We start from the raw sequence: 12,594 nt of genomic DNA on the forward strand, positions 1-12,594 counted from the left end.
TGATAAGTCTCGTACAAATTTTTTTATAAAAAATAAGTTTTATTTTGAAAAAAAAAATCTATACTTTTGATGATGAGGTTCAGTTTTTTATAAAAGGAATATGCATATGCCTTATTTATTTAGAACTAGTACAAATAATTTTTCTAATTTTAAAGATCTCAAATACAAAAATAGACGACAGAAAATAAATCAAAGAAAATTTATTATTTGCCGACTTTTCAAACGAATCATTTTGTATATATATCCCCTCTCGAAATTCTTACTCTCTTAATAAACTATAAAAAATTGAAACATTATTAAACGCCATTATATCAAAGTACTGATAATGATTAATTACTAATATAGTTTCTAGAAACAAGGCGACTCATCACAACTTAAAATACGCCATTAGTGTTGTTGCATTCTTGTTAGTTTTTGACCTTTTATGAAGAATGTCAGAGTGGACCACCGTCTCAGCCGCTCTGGCGGCCCTTGTCCTAAGTTCTGTCTAAGCATTTTTATAAAATCATTGGTATATAAATCAAAGACAATCACATTTTATCCCTCTAGATTCCTTGTATCGGTTTAACCAAAACCCATTGAACAGAGGACTGAGAAGAGCGTGGAAGTAAAACCAAATGTCAGGTACCTATCTTGAATTTCTTTCTCAAAGGGTAAATAACGCAAAGGGAAGAAGAAGATTCTGTTTGGTTTCCGAGAAAGCGTGGGGAAAAGGAAAAAAGAAAGCTTGGAGTCTAATCTTACAACTAGAACTCTTGAGGAATACCCAGTTGATAAATACATGCATTGGAGTTCAAGTTGCTTTTTTAGTGGGAAATTAAGCTCTGGTGGATTTTTGAAGATCCTGAATTGCCCTTTGTTTTGTTTTTCTTTCGGCGATTAGGAACCATAAGCGTGTTTGTTTGATTGTTGATATGTAGGAATTCATGCAAGTTGGATGTCAAAATGTTATGCTGTAAGGTAGTTGGCTGACTTGACTTGGTATGTTTGGGTGACGATAAAAATAGATAAATAAAAACAAAGGTTAAATGCTTCCACTCTTTTGTTAGCTAAACCCAGTGGGGATTGCATGTTAGTGAAACTTCTTCCTCATTGGAGACGTTTCATAATTCTGAATGCAATGATGCTTCGAATTTTTAGTTTTCTCAAACTATGAGTGATTTTGTTAACTTTCGTTCATACAATTCCTTTCCTTCTGTTAAGTTGTTTGGCAACTGGTTTTCTTTCAAATTAAAGTTGGGGATTGTGAATACTGTGCAGTGTAGATTATGATTCATCCAAAGTCAGGCAGCAACTAACTCAGCAATTTCTCAGAATGGGCCAACAACTTTTACGTTTGTGTCTGCTTGAAGCCAGGAGATTGATATGGCTCGCGGGCATGATGTTTGCGGTGATTTTCGCGTTATACCATTTTGAATTTCCGTTTGGTTATGTTCTGTCATCTTCATCTTCATTTTCTGCTGGTAAGGTCTCACTAGTTCCCAACAGTCACTCCCATTCTGGAGATTCACCGTCTAAATCTGAGGTGGTTGGTAACATGACAATTTCAATTAGTTCAAACTCCCCAAGTACATTTTTCACTCAAGAGAGAGCTAATTGGACCTCCGAAGGAAGGGACAGAAACCCAGAGAATGCTTCTGTGTCGGATAGAAGTGAGAGTTCATCTATGAATTCATCACCAAATGCAACTTCTCCACCAGTCGTGAATAAAAATATTAGTACACCTATTGTCAATTCTAATATATCAACATTAGAGAGTGAAAGAACAAAAACATTTGACATTAATGAAAACTCTAGGAAATCGCAAAAATACCTCACCCCGTCGGGCAATAATTCTTACCCGAACAGAGTTCCCAAGCTGAATAAAGGGCTTGAGATGCCAGACTCTTCAGCAGTTTCAATATCTGAGATGAATGGTTTACTGCTTCAGAATCGTGCTTCATACAGATCAATGGTATGTGTTATCTACAGCTTTAAGTTGTGTTAAAAGGGGATTGACTCGTGTAGAGTAAATTGCTCCAGCCTTTTCCCTTCTTTCATTTTGTTTGTAGGCACCAAGGTGGTCTGCAGTAGTTGACCGGGAACTGCTAAATGCAAAGTCGCTGATTGAGAATGCACCCATCATAAAAAATTATCCAAATATTTATGCTCCTCTTTATAGGAATTTTTCCATGTTCAAAAGGTAAGTTTGTCACAGCTATTGAATATTGATTTTTTTCTTTATTGTAGCCATTTGGGTGCTGCCTAGTACTCAAAAGGGTTCTGGCGGTTGGGGTCCTGTATCCGAGTTTACTCTCTAGGGCTGGGTCCAAAGGACCTGCTCCATCTGCCAAATCCCCTTGATTCCTTCTATGCTCATATTGCTGAAGTAATTTTTTGTTACTTATTATAGGTGTGTGAGTTGCGGAAAAGATTGCTAGAATATAGTAAAGTGCCATTTATTTATGGTCATGCATTTCTTGTGCACTCTGGAATCATTATGAAATTAGTGTAATCTTTCTTGGTGTTAATCTCTATGCCCTATTGAGCTGACTTTGTAAGCTGGAGGATACGCATGATAGATCAGGATACAGTACTGGTGCTTTGATTAACATAGATGGTACTTTGTATGCTGATAGGTTTGTACCAATGGAGGAGATTCCTATACAGGGGAACGTTTCTATGGGTGTCAAATGTCAAATTCTTCCTTCCTCTTCTTCTTCTTCTGTGATCCTTCCTACAAACTTTTGGCTTATCAAGGTTTTAATGTAAGCCTACTCTCAACCCCTCCCTGGTTGTTACCACCTAAAAGCAAAGGCATGGTGGCCTTCCAGGTGGGATAGTTGGCACGGCTGAGTTTAGTAATATTGAGAGAGGAGGTGGGATTGAAGAGAGGAAGTTGAGTGGGCTGAGTAGTAGGCATGATGAAGAGGGAAAAAAAAGATTGCAGAGAGATGACGTTGGTCTATTGGCTCGATACCATGTAGAATTTGAGAGAATAATGGATGAAAATATACTCTGTTTTCATTAAAACTGATATGCGTACAAGTGTTGCTATATATAATACAATTGGAGAATCAACTAAAGATATAACGTATACATTCAAATTTGAAATACAAAAACTGAATCCCAGATTTTACTCATCTGATTCTCTTGTGCTTGATTTGTGGTGACTGATAACAGCTTTATGATTATGATTTTCATGATTTCTCGTTTCCGTTACTTGAGTTTCGGCTTGTGATTCAGCATCAGGTGCACCAATACTTATCAAGGTTTTAATTTAAGCCTACTCTCAACCCCTCCCTGGTTGTTACCACCTAAAGCAAAGGCATTGAGCCTATGTTTTTCTAATTCCAAGGATGCCCTTGTTATCATGTATCTATTTGTAAATAATGCTTTCTTGGGGTGTGGAAGTAGCTTTTGCTTTTTGATCATTCATAGCCTTCCCTTTTCTATTGAAAAACCAATTGTGGAACCATACTTCCATCAATGATGTGTAGACTTTTTTGTAGCTATAATCTATCATGCAAACAAATTATCTATTGTTGCTCAAGCAATTTTCCATCTGGATTTATTTATATAAATCAAATTTGCAGGAGCTATGAGTTAATGGAAGAAACTCTCAAAGTATACGTTTACAGGGAAGGAGAAAAACCTGTATTACACCAGCCACGACTCAATGGAATATATGCATCTGAGGGATGGTTCATGAAGCTGCTGGAAGCTAACAAAAAATTTCTTACTAGAAACCCTAGGAAAGCCCATCTGTTTTACTTACCCTTCAGCTCACAAATGTTGGAGGAGACATTATATATAGCTAATTCACACAGCTTTGACAACCTCAAACAGTATTTGAAGAACTACTTGAACTTGATTACAGCGAAATATCCTTTCTGGAACAGAACTGGAGGAGCAGATCATTTTCTTGTTGCTTGCCATGACTGGGTACGCTTTTCAAGCTTCCTTTCCACTTATGTTTTGTGAAGCTTATTGGAGGAATTCATAGAAAGTCAGTTTTTTTTGTCCTTTTTTAAGTATATGAAATGATATAAAATGCATCCGTTAGTTATGTGAAAAGGATCATATCCATGATTTTGAATATCACTCTCAACATCCCATAATGAGTGGTTCAATTGCCAGTTTTACTTGCCCCTTACCTTAATATATGTTCAGTCCACCAACTGATGCCATAATTTTCCCCTAATACCTTTTTACTATAAGAAAGTATTTTCTCAATTTGAATGTTGTTAACTTTTAAAAGGTGAATTGGAAAGTTATGCTAAATGGTCAAAACGGTTGGCTTTCCTTAAATTTTGTGCAGTGTGCAAATGAATATGACCGTCATTTGTCAAGACTATCGCCAGTTTTTTTCTTTTGTAATGTTTGGTTATTAATATATTTCTCCTTTAATGTTGTGTGAAGACACTGTTCTTGAGGATGGATTTGTAGTTTGCAAAAGCTTTTGACAAAGAACTTCATTTTTTAAGCGGAATTTAAACTTTTAGTTTTGGATCCTCACAAAGTCACATTGTTCTGTTCTAATAAAAGTCTCTTCTTCAGGCCCCAACTGAAACAAACCAACTTATGGCTAATTGCATAAGAGCTCTCTGCAATGCTGATGTCAAAGGAGGTTTTGTTTTAGGGAAGGATGTGTCTCTTCCAGAAACATTAGTACGCTCGTTTCGGAGTCCACTCCGGGATCTTGGAGGCAAACCTCCTTCCCAGAGGTCAATTCTTGCTTTCTTTGCAGGAAGCATGCATGGATACGTGCGGCCAATTCTATTACAGCACTGGGAAAACAAAGATCCTGACATGAAAATCTTTGGTCGAATGCCCAAGTCCAAGGGCAATAAGAACTATATCCGTCATATGAAGAACAGCAAGTATTGTATATGTGCAAAAGGTTATGAAGTCAACAGCCCACGCGTCGTAGAGGCCATATTTTATGAGTGTGTCCCTGTGATTATATCTGACAATTTTGTGCCCCCATTTTTTGAAGTTTTGAACTGGGATTCTTTTGCTGTTTTTATCTTGGAGAAGGATATTCCGAATTTGAAGAGTATACTCCTTTCGATCCCAGAGAAGAGGTATCTCGAGATGCAAATGGGGGTGAAAAAGGTACAAAAACATTTTCTTTGGCATGCCAAGCCTGAGAAGTATGATATCTTTCATCTGGTTCTCCACTCTGTTTGGTACAACAGACTTCATCTAATAAGCCTCAGATGACAAAGAAACATTGCAGAGATATACATACTGTGTTTTTGTTGTTGGATTCAGAGAACCCGTGCTGGGAAAAGTAGAATATTAAGGAAAAGGAGGGTGGTTTTGGTGCAAGAACAGTTAGTAAATTCGTCGATGTATATATCTTAGAACAACAAAGTCAATTTGCTGAATATATACCTTTCTCACTTATCAGTACTGCTTCTCTCCTTTGTCGAACGGCAGAAAATTCGGTGGTAATTTTTTAGTTCTTTCAAGTTTCCTTTGAACATTTCACATTTCTAATAAATTTATTTTCCCAGAGTAATGCTATGTAGCTAAGAGGAATTCTATTTATCAGCTATCATTCACTCTCACACTCTACATCTACAGTTTTTTTATAAGGTGGAGGATGTGGGATGGTAAATAATAGTTGATGAGAAGAAGAATAACTAAAAATAATGATAGGGTTAGACTTGTTTACAACTAATTTATAACTAAAAATAATAAAATATTTAAAAAATTAATAAAAATGTGATGTAAAAAATATTTTATAATTTTATAAAATAATTTTATTGTCTTAATTGTGAACGGGTAGCTAACCAGTTGGAAGTATCATTGTCGGGTAAGAATACTCCGTTAAAACCGTTAAAGAGTGACGGTAAAAGTCTTCATGGTTGTTCCCAAGTCCCAACTACCGTTCACGTGAAAGTCGGTGTCTCATGTAAAACACAATATTTTACTGTTAGAAAAAAGGTAAGAAGCGGGCATCTTCATGCTAAGATGGTCCTGCTCTCTATTCTGACCGTCAATATTGCTCCATTATTGGACTTGGACTTCAACTTTGTGTATCAGGAGGACAAAACAGGGCTTTCACAACTGATCAACGCCTACAGCTACACGGTACAACGTAGCAAACCTTTCCTCTTTTAATCCGTCGAAAACTCGGAAAACCTTACAAAGCAGTGAAACAGCCTCGACCAGCAAATCTGACAGCTGAGGGGAAAAACAAAAGCAGAAACAAAAACCCAGCAAGTCTGACACTTTTCCTATTTTCTATCTCTATCTTCTTCTATTTTTTTAATTAACTGTATATGTAAGTACTGATTGATTTTTCCCGAGTTAGATAGAGATTATTCCAGGGAGTCGGGGAGACAATAGAAAGCTGATGAATTGATGAGAGGACTAAGCAATTAGAAGAAGAAAAAGGAAGGAATTATCAGATCAATAGCTAAGCTTTACCTAATTTCAATATCAATGGCCACAGTAACAAAAAGCAGTGTGGTGAGGGTGAAGCCGAGCCATCAAGATGGTTCTTCGAAAGCAAAGGTTGATTCTTCTTCTGCCAACAAGAAGAAGATTGAGAGCTCAAACAAGCAGCCTGTTGATTCAAAGCAGAAATCTGTGACTACAGCTGTAAAAACTGAGGTACCCATTTTGAAAGTTCATTGCTTTTTGTGATCGAGATTTGTTTGATTGTGTTCTGTCTAGCGGACAATGATGTTGTTTCTCAATTGTGCCATCTGGGTATGTCGGGTTAAGGAATTTATTTGTATGTGGTCTTTATGCCTTTGAATTTGCAGTGGACGGGGAGGATTTGGATTTTGAAGTTTCGGGGTCGTTTGACTCGTTTTTTAACGATTTTTGGTGGATTTGGTTATATAGGTTTGGTTTTCTAAATCAATTTGTGTAATTTGCAATGAACTGGGTTTTTCGTGGCGCCACCGGGGGGTGGGGGGGGTGGTGTGGGGGGGATCATATGGAGGTAATTCTCAATGGAGTCTGGTCCTGGTTATCTGAAAACCTCTCCTTCTCCCTATCAATTGCATTAATCTCATATTGAGTGCTGCAAATTTTAATTAGTTTTGCTAAATGTGAAGGTAAAATCGAAAACAGCATCAGCATCAGCAAAAACAACAACAAAGACAACTACCAAAGTAAGAGAGAATAAAGTGCCCATGGCAATGGATGGGGTGACCTGGATTTTGGAATTTCTGTGTCGTTTTCAGTGATTTTTGGTGGATTGGGTTATATATGGATGTGGTTTTTTTTAAGGGGGGAGCTGTCATATGGATGTGGTCCTCAATGGGTTCTGGTCCTTGTTATCTGAAATCTCTCCTTCTCCCTATCAATTGGATAAATCTCACTGAGTGCTATAAATCTTAATAAGTTTTGCTAAATGTGAAGGTAAAATCAAAAACAGCATCAGCATCAGCATCAGCAAAAACAACAAAAACTACTACCAGAGTAAGAGAGAAGAAAGTGTACACTTTGCCTGGCCAGAAATATGATCCTCCTGAAGAGGTTCTGTAACCATGAAAATTAGTCTCAGTTCTTTTCTAGGAAAATGCTTATGGTGATATAGCGTTACTTATACCTTGTGTGTTTTGCTGCTTTATATTGACAGAGAGAACCACTGAGGATTTTCTATGAGTCATTGTCGCAACAGATCCCCACAAGTGAGATGGCAGAATTCTGGTGAGCTTTCTGCCCATTCTTACAGCTTTTCTTCCTCATTTCAAACTGATGGAGCGTATGTGAAGCTCACTTGTAGAACCTTTTCATAAGTTAAATATGGAACTTGCTTTAATTCAGTCCTTTGCTCATTGCTTAGACCATTGGAATTGGACTGTTCTTTCTGGTTCCTACTTGGGATTTTGTAAATTGTTTGCTTAGACCAAGCAGACCATACTCCAGGTTGAAGGATGGAGCCTAACCTTGCAGTAGGAAGGTGTTCGTTTTAATAAATTTCTTGTATGTGAAAGGTATGGTCATTATTTAGAAATTTAAAATGAGATTCTTTGGGCCATTGATATGCTAATGTCGACAAAATCAATCTTAATTGGATGAGTTCTCGGATGTACTGAGGAGCCAAAACCATATTTTGAGGTCATGTGATTGTTGGTTTGGCTATACTGCAATTAGGTCATTGCTCTTCGTTTTAATTGTGTGCCTCAGCTAGCTTCTTGTTTGAATTGATTGCATAAGTATTCTTTAATAACTATTATAAAAAAGAAGAAGTATTCTTTAATAACTACTTATAAAAAAAGAAGTATTCTTTAACAACTAGCATGACAACTTCACGATTAATAAGAAGGTAGCACAGTCAAAGGAAAAGTAAATTTTTTATTTTTTTTAAGAAGAGGATGGTACTCATATTTTATTGATAGCCCTCACTTTTGGCAGAGGAAAAACGTGGTTACAACCAGACACCTAGGGGTTACAAATTAGCATAAAAACCAAAACCGAGGTATCAAAAACCAAACGACCCACCCACAAACTAAGAAAACCAAAAAATTACAAACCAAATAGAAATAACAATCCTAAGAAACCAGCCTGCAAGAAAAGGAACAGATCACACTTATAAAAAAAAATAACAAAGAAGCGAGAAGCAAAAATCTAGTGCCTCATTTTGATAACCTCAAATAAGGAAAACCAATTATGTCCATACGAAGAAGGCTTCTTAACTGACTAGATAAAGTATCCCTATCATCAATCGAGTCCGTATTTAAACCCTCAGCACCCTGCTTAGCAAGAAAATCAGCCACAACATTACATTCGTGATAGATATGAGTAATTTGGAAGAGTGAAGGCTTCTTACCTTCAACAAAGGCTTCTTAGTCACCGGGTACTGGTCATGAAGAGGACCACCCTCATCCCAGTTCTCATACTAGAAAGAGATGTTTCCATCTCTCGCTAACAACTTAGAATTGTTTAAGATGTCCGACATACCATTAACAATAGCCTTCCAAAACCGAGTACCCTTAGACAGATTCACAAGGGGTAAATGATTACCTCTAACATACTTGCTTCTAAAGAAATCCGCCCACAACGAATGCTCCAAAATCAATCTCCAAGCAAGCCTCATATTAAGAGCCATTTGGATATCCTCAAAATCCCGAATACCCACCCCACCTTATTCAATGGGTTTACAAATATTTTTTCAAGCCACCCATTTCCTCTTACCTTTACCCTCTGGAGTCTGAATCACCCCAGAAGAAAGAGCTCAATAGCCTATTCAACGCCGTGAGGACCACTTTAGGGACATGTAAATTGATTATCAGAATAATTAACTAATTCTTTAGAAAATACATGCACCAGTGTTCCATTAACTACTCATTCTTTAGAAAATACTGTACAATTTCTGACTCTGGTCTTTATTCTGTGTCCTGCTTTACTACTTGGAAGTGTGGACTCTTGACCCTGGTTTAAGTGAATGCGTGTCAGATAGCACTTCAACGTTTTTTTTCAAAAAGGTTTTCTAGTAACAGCAATTAAGGAGCTTTTGATTCAAGTTAATAGTTGCTTTTCTGCTTCACGTAGACCTAAATGATTGAAGTAGGTGTTTTTCCCGTGTGTTCAAGCTTTTCTTATAATGGCAAATTTTCTAGTTCTCAGCCACGGGAGTCAGTGTTCCTGTTAGTTTTCTTATTTTTTATCTCTCCTTTGGATCATTTTTTTTTCTTAAAAAAGAAATAATGGCAAATCACCCTTGGATCATTTCTTATTTTTTTAAAAAGAAATAATGGCAAATCACCATTGGATCGTTTCTTTTTTCTTTTTTTAAAAAGTTCAAAGGTGAATGGGCAATCACACCTCATCTTAATGGGATAAATGGTAGGATAATGGCATAGTTTGTAGGAATTTTCCATGTGTAAATTGTCCTCAATAAAGGAAGAAATTGTTGGTGCATGTCCCCTGGCTATAGGCACTTCTTTGCTTTATTCTCTATAATATGTTTGCTTAATCTGAGTTTTTCTCTGTATTGACCAGTCACAGCTATAACTTCATTCATTAATGAAATGAAGTCTATTTCCCATAAAAAAAATAAAAATAAATGTTTGTTGTTAGGAAACCAGATGGTGCTTCCATGTATATTGGCGGTACGCCTACTAGTTGGGTGCTCCAGACACTATGACCTGACTTGTCGACAAACTATAGACTCTAGATTCCAAAGCAACCTAAGCTTTCCTTTCTCATTAGTCCTTGAGCAATCCAACCCAATCTAAGCTTCATCTTATGTACACTACTACTTGTATGCATAAAACCATGGTGAGTGTTAGCACTATCAACAGTAAGTAGGATAGATAGACTTCTTCAGTTCCATGGTTTCTTAGTTATTTTGTAATCATTGAACTGATTTACATTGCCAACTTCTCTCAGTCAGTTTCCTCCCTCCCTCTCCCCCCTGACCCCACAGTGGTGTGCTTGGTAGTTGTTACAGGTCCCTTACATTGTAAATCATATGATCAACAGGCACCTATTTGATCAAACTGAAACTTAGATTTGGTCCGGGCTGCAGGCAATGTGTTTAAGCCAGTAGCTATATAAGGGTTGGCCTTCACCATGACCCCAATGCCCCAAGTTAAGTTCGCCGTTGTATTAGTTCATATCCTCTAAGTTCCCTTTTCACAGCATTCTCTGATTACATGGGTTCAATGTGTGAAAATAAAGTTTAGAGGCACCAAATGCCCCTACATGTTACTAAAATGCCTAGATGAAAGTCTAGCATCTGTTGATTTATCATTTCCAACCCTATGGGTTAACGTCATTGATCGGCCTCGTTTGGTTATACAAATCATCTCATCTCATCATTGCAATTTTTCTAAACTCTTACACAAAATACAATAAACAATTCAACTTTTTCAATTTCCAAAATAAAAATAATATTAAAAAATAATATTCTAACAATATTTTATTTAAATTTTAAATTTCATCTTATCTCATCTGTATAACCAAATGATGCCAAATGGCAGAGTTGTCTTCCCAAAGCAACTTTCTTCATTGCTTTTATATTTTTCACTAGCACCATTTGTATTTATTGTGACACATTGGATACCATCATTTCTTCCATATGCACGTGAAACCAAACAGCCAACTACAAGCTGACTTCCAACTTCCAAGAGCATTCATCCCTTCCATTGAGGTGATCAATGTCAAGAATTGATTTTCAAGAGAAATAAATTCATGGGAAGGAGTTTCTTAAAGCTTTTGGAATATTTACTCAACTTACCTATAAAAAAAGAGTTAATCAACTTGGATACTCATCATGCATTGTAGATACTCTATAATATATAGGGTACTTTTGTGATATCATTTGAATGGGATATGCAGTTAATGGCCCGTAGCCAAATGGCAGCACCTCTGGTCCCTAAATGGGGTCCATGGTTGGGGGCTCAATTCCCTCCAAGTAGCGGGAAAAAAAAAAGGAATGTGCTACCAGTAAAGTATCTCTCATGTGTTGTATTGCATGTTATTACTTGAAAATTATTCTATAGAATTTTTCAAAAGTACAACATATTTTCAATTTCAGGATGATGGAGCATGGCTTGCTTTCCCCTGAAAGAGCTAAAAAGGCATATGAGAAGAAGCAGAGAAGGCAGAAACAACTTCGGATGGGAACTCCTATTAAATCTCTAAAACCACCAAGTAGACCTGAGAGTTCACAGAAGCAGCAGCAGGCATCAAAGAATGGCATTTTAAAAGCTAAGAAAAGAATAATTAATGACAGTGACGACGACGATTTCATTTTGAGTCCCAAGAGAAGGAAAGGGTAAGAAGAAAAGCGATTGCAGTAGCGTAATACTTGAATTTGCTTCATTTAGATTCCTTTACGTTTTAACTGCAAAAACCCAGATGTCTTGAAACAATCTAACAATTGATAGACCAAGACTTTCTTTACATTTTCTTAACTTGTGGGAATAATATGACCAAAAACAAATAATGAAACCGCTTCTATTTGGTTGTTCTCTACTTGACGATGTTCCAAGTTTATATCATCTATCTTAGCACCGAAGATCTGAAATCGATCGGCTATTTCTGGGTTTTTTGCTCCAGAATTCTGCTTCTTCCATGTGTTAAATCTTTTCTCTGTCACGTGCTCACAACGTGTAGCATGGGAAGCCGAAAATGGAGGGAGAAGTTTCTACCCAAGAATCAACTGAACACGATTTCTGTTGTTATTCTTATTACTATTTTTTTGAATTCAGTTCAGTCCTCGAAATGAAGAAATGAACAGGCCGACACACATCCACTTCATATATATATATATATATATATATATATATGTATAATGTATGTATATGTCCGCCAACAGCTTAATTCATCATCATCATCATCATCATGCAGAGAGTTAATTTTGGTAAAAAAAAAAAAATGTGTTATCCTTCATGCACGACAATATTGCTTATATATGACTTAAATGAACGATGAAGCCCCATGATACAGTGACCCACTGACCCTCCCCTTCCTCTTGATCAGTCTCTTCATATATAAATACACCCACGTGTACTGGACAATGAAGATGGCGATGTCAGATGGTTGTCAATAGTTAATGCAATATGATCAAAACGATCATCATGTCTTCTAATAGTTTGTTAAATAAAAGCTAGGCCAGGGTCGAACTGGTCCTGCATG

At 36.8% G+C, this 12,594-nt stretch overlaps 2 protein-coding genes across 9 annotated transcripts; both read left to right on the forward strand.

The window, feature by feature from the left end:
- The first annotated feature begins 523 nt into the window (after window positions 1–523).
- On the forward strand, window positions 524–5,526 carry LOC108985806 (probable glycosyltransferase At5g03795). 5 transcript variants are annotated; one of them, XM_018958236.2, is made up of 6 exons: window positions 530–624; window positions 921–960; window positions 1,261–1,954; window positions 2,052–2,182; window positions 3,576–3,924; window positions 4,540–5,526. In XM_018958236.2, exons 1-6 carry the CDS (start codon window positions 618–620, stop codon window positions 5,203–5,205), a joined length of 1,887 nt encoding a protein of 628 aa, XP_018813781.2. In that variant the 5' UTR covers window positions 530–617; the 3' UTR covers window positions 5,206–5,526. The 5 variants fall into 5 exon arrangements, with proteins under 5 accessions (XP_018813782.2, XP_018813781.2, XP_035548995.1 ...); XM_035693101.1 differs by lacking the exon at window positions 530–624 and adding an exon at window positions 637–827; XM_018958237.2 differs by lacking the exon at window positions 921–960 and having other exon boundaries at window positions 524–624.
- A 458-nt stretch (window positions 5,527–5,984) lies between these two features.
- LOC108985807 lies at window positions 5,985–11,931 on the forward strand. 4 transcript variants are annotated; one of them, XM_035693103.1, is made up of 6 exons: window positions 6,015–6,213; window positions 6,305–6,606; window positions 7,059–7,115; window positions 7,366–7,482; window positions 7,586–7,656; window positions 11,492–11,931. In XM_035693103.1, exons 2-6 carry the CDS (start codon window positions 6,436–6,438, stop codon window positions 11,733–11,735), a joined length of 660 nt encoding a protein of 219 aa, XP_035548996.1. In that variant the 5' UTR covers window positions 6,015–6,213; window positions 6,305–6,435; the 3' UTR covers window positions 11,736–11,931. The 4 variants fall into 4 exon arrangements, with proteins under 4 accessions (XP_018813786.1, XP_035548996.1, XP_035548997.1 ...); XM_035693104.1 differs by having other exon boundaries at window positions 6,309–6,606; XM_018958241.2 differs by lacking the exon at window positions 11,492–11,931 and adding an exon at window positions 11,293–11,472 and having other exon boundaries at window positions 5,985–6,606.
- Window positions 11,932–12,594: the final 663 nt, after the last annotated feature.

This window comes from Juglans regia, chromosome 8 (assembly GCF_001411555.2).
Source record: "Juglans regia cultivar Chandler chromosome 8, Walnut 2.0, whole genome shotgun sequence".
Taxonomy (NCBI): domain Eukaryota; kingdom Viridiplantae; phylum Streptophyta; class Magnoliopsida; order Fagales; family Juglandaceae; genus Juglans; species Juglans regia.

What these genes read in the sequence shown, in the direction of transcription:
- LOC108985806 (XM_035693101.1), top strand. Translation starts at nt 782, where the DNA reads ATGCATTGGAGTTCAAGTTGCTTTTTTAGTGGGAAATTAAGCTCTG. An exon ending in TAGTGGGAAATTAAGCTCTG is followed by an intron (nt 828 to 920) that starts GTGGATTTTTGA and finishes GTTGATATGTAG; the next exon opens with GAATTCATGCAAGTTGGATG. An exon ending in TCAAAATGTTATGCTGTAAG is followed by an intron (nt 961 to 1,260) that starts GTAGTTGGCTGA and finishes AATACTGTGCAG; the next exon opens with TGTAGATTATGATTCATCCA.
- LOC108985807 (XM_035693103.1), top strand. Translation starts at nt 6,436, where the DNA reads ATGGCCACAGTAACAAAAAGCAGTGTGGTGAGGGTGAAGCCGAGCCAT. An exon ending in CTACAGCTGTAAAAACTGAG is followed by an intron (nt 6,607 to 7,058) that starts GTACCCATTTTG and finishes CTAAATGTGAAG; the next exon opens with GTAAAATCGAAAACAGCATC. An exon ending in AATATGATCCTCCTGAAGAG is followed by an intron (nt 7,483 to 7,585) that starts GTTCTGTAACCA and finishes TTATATTGACAG; the next exon opens with AGAGAACCACTGAGGATTTT.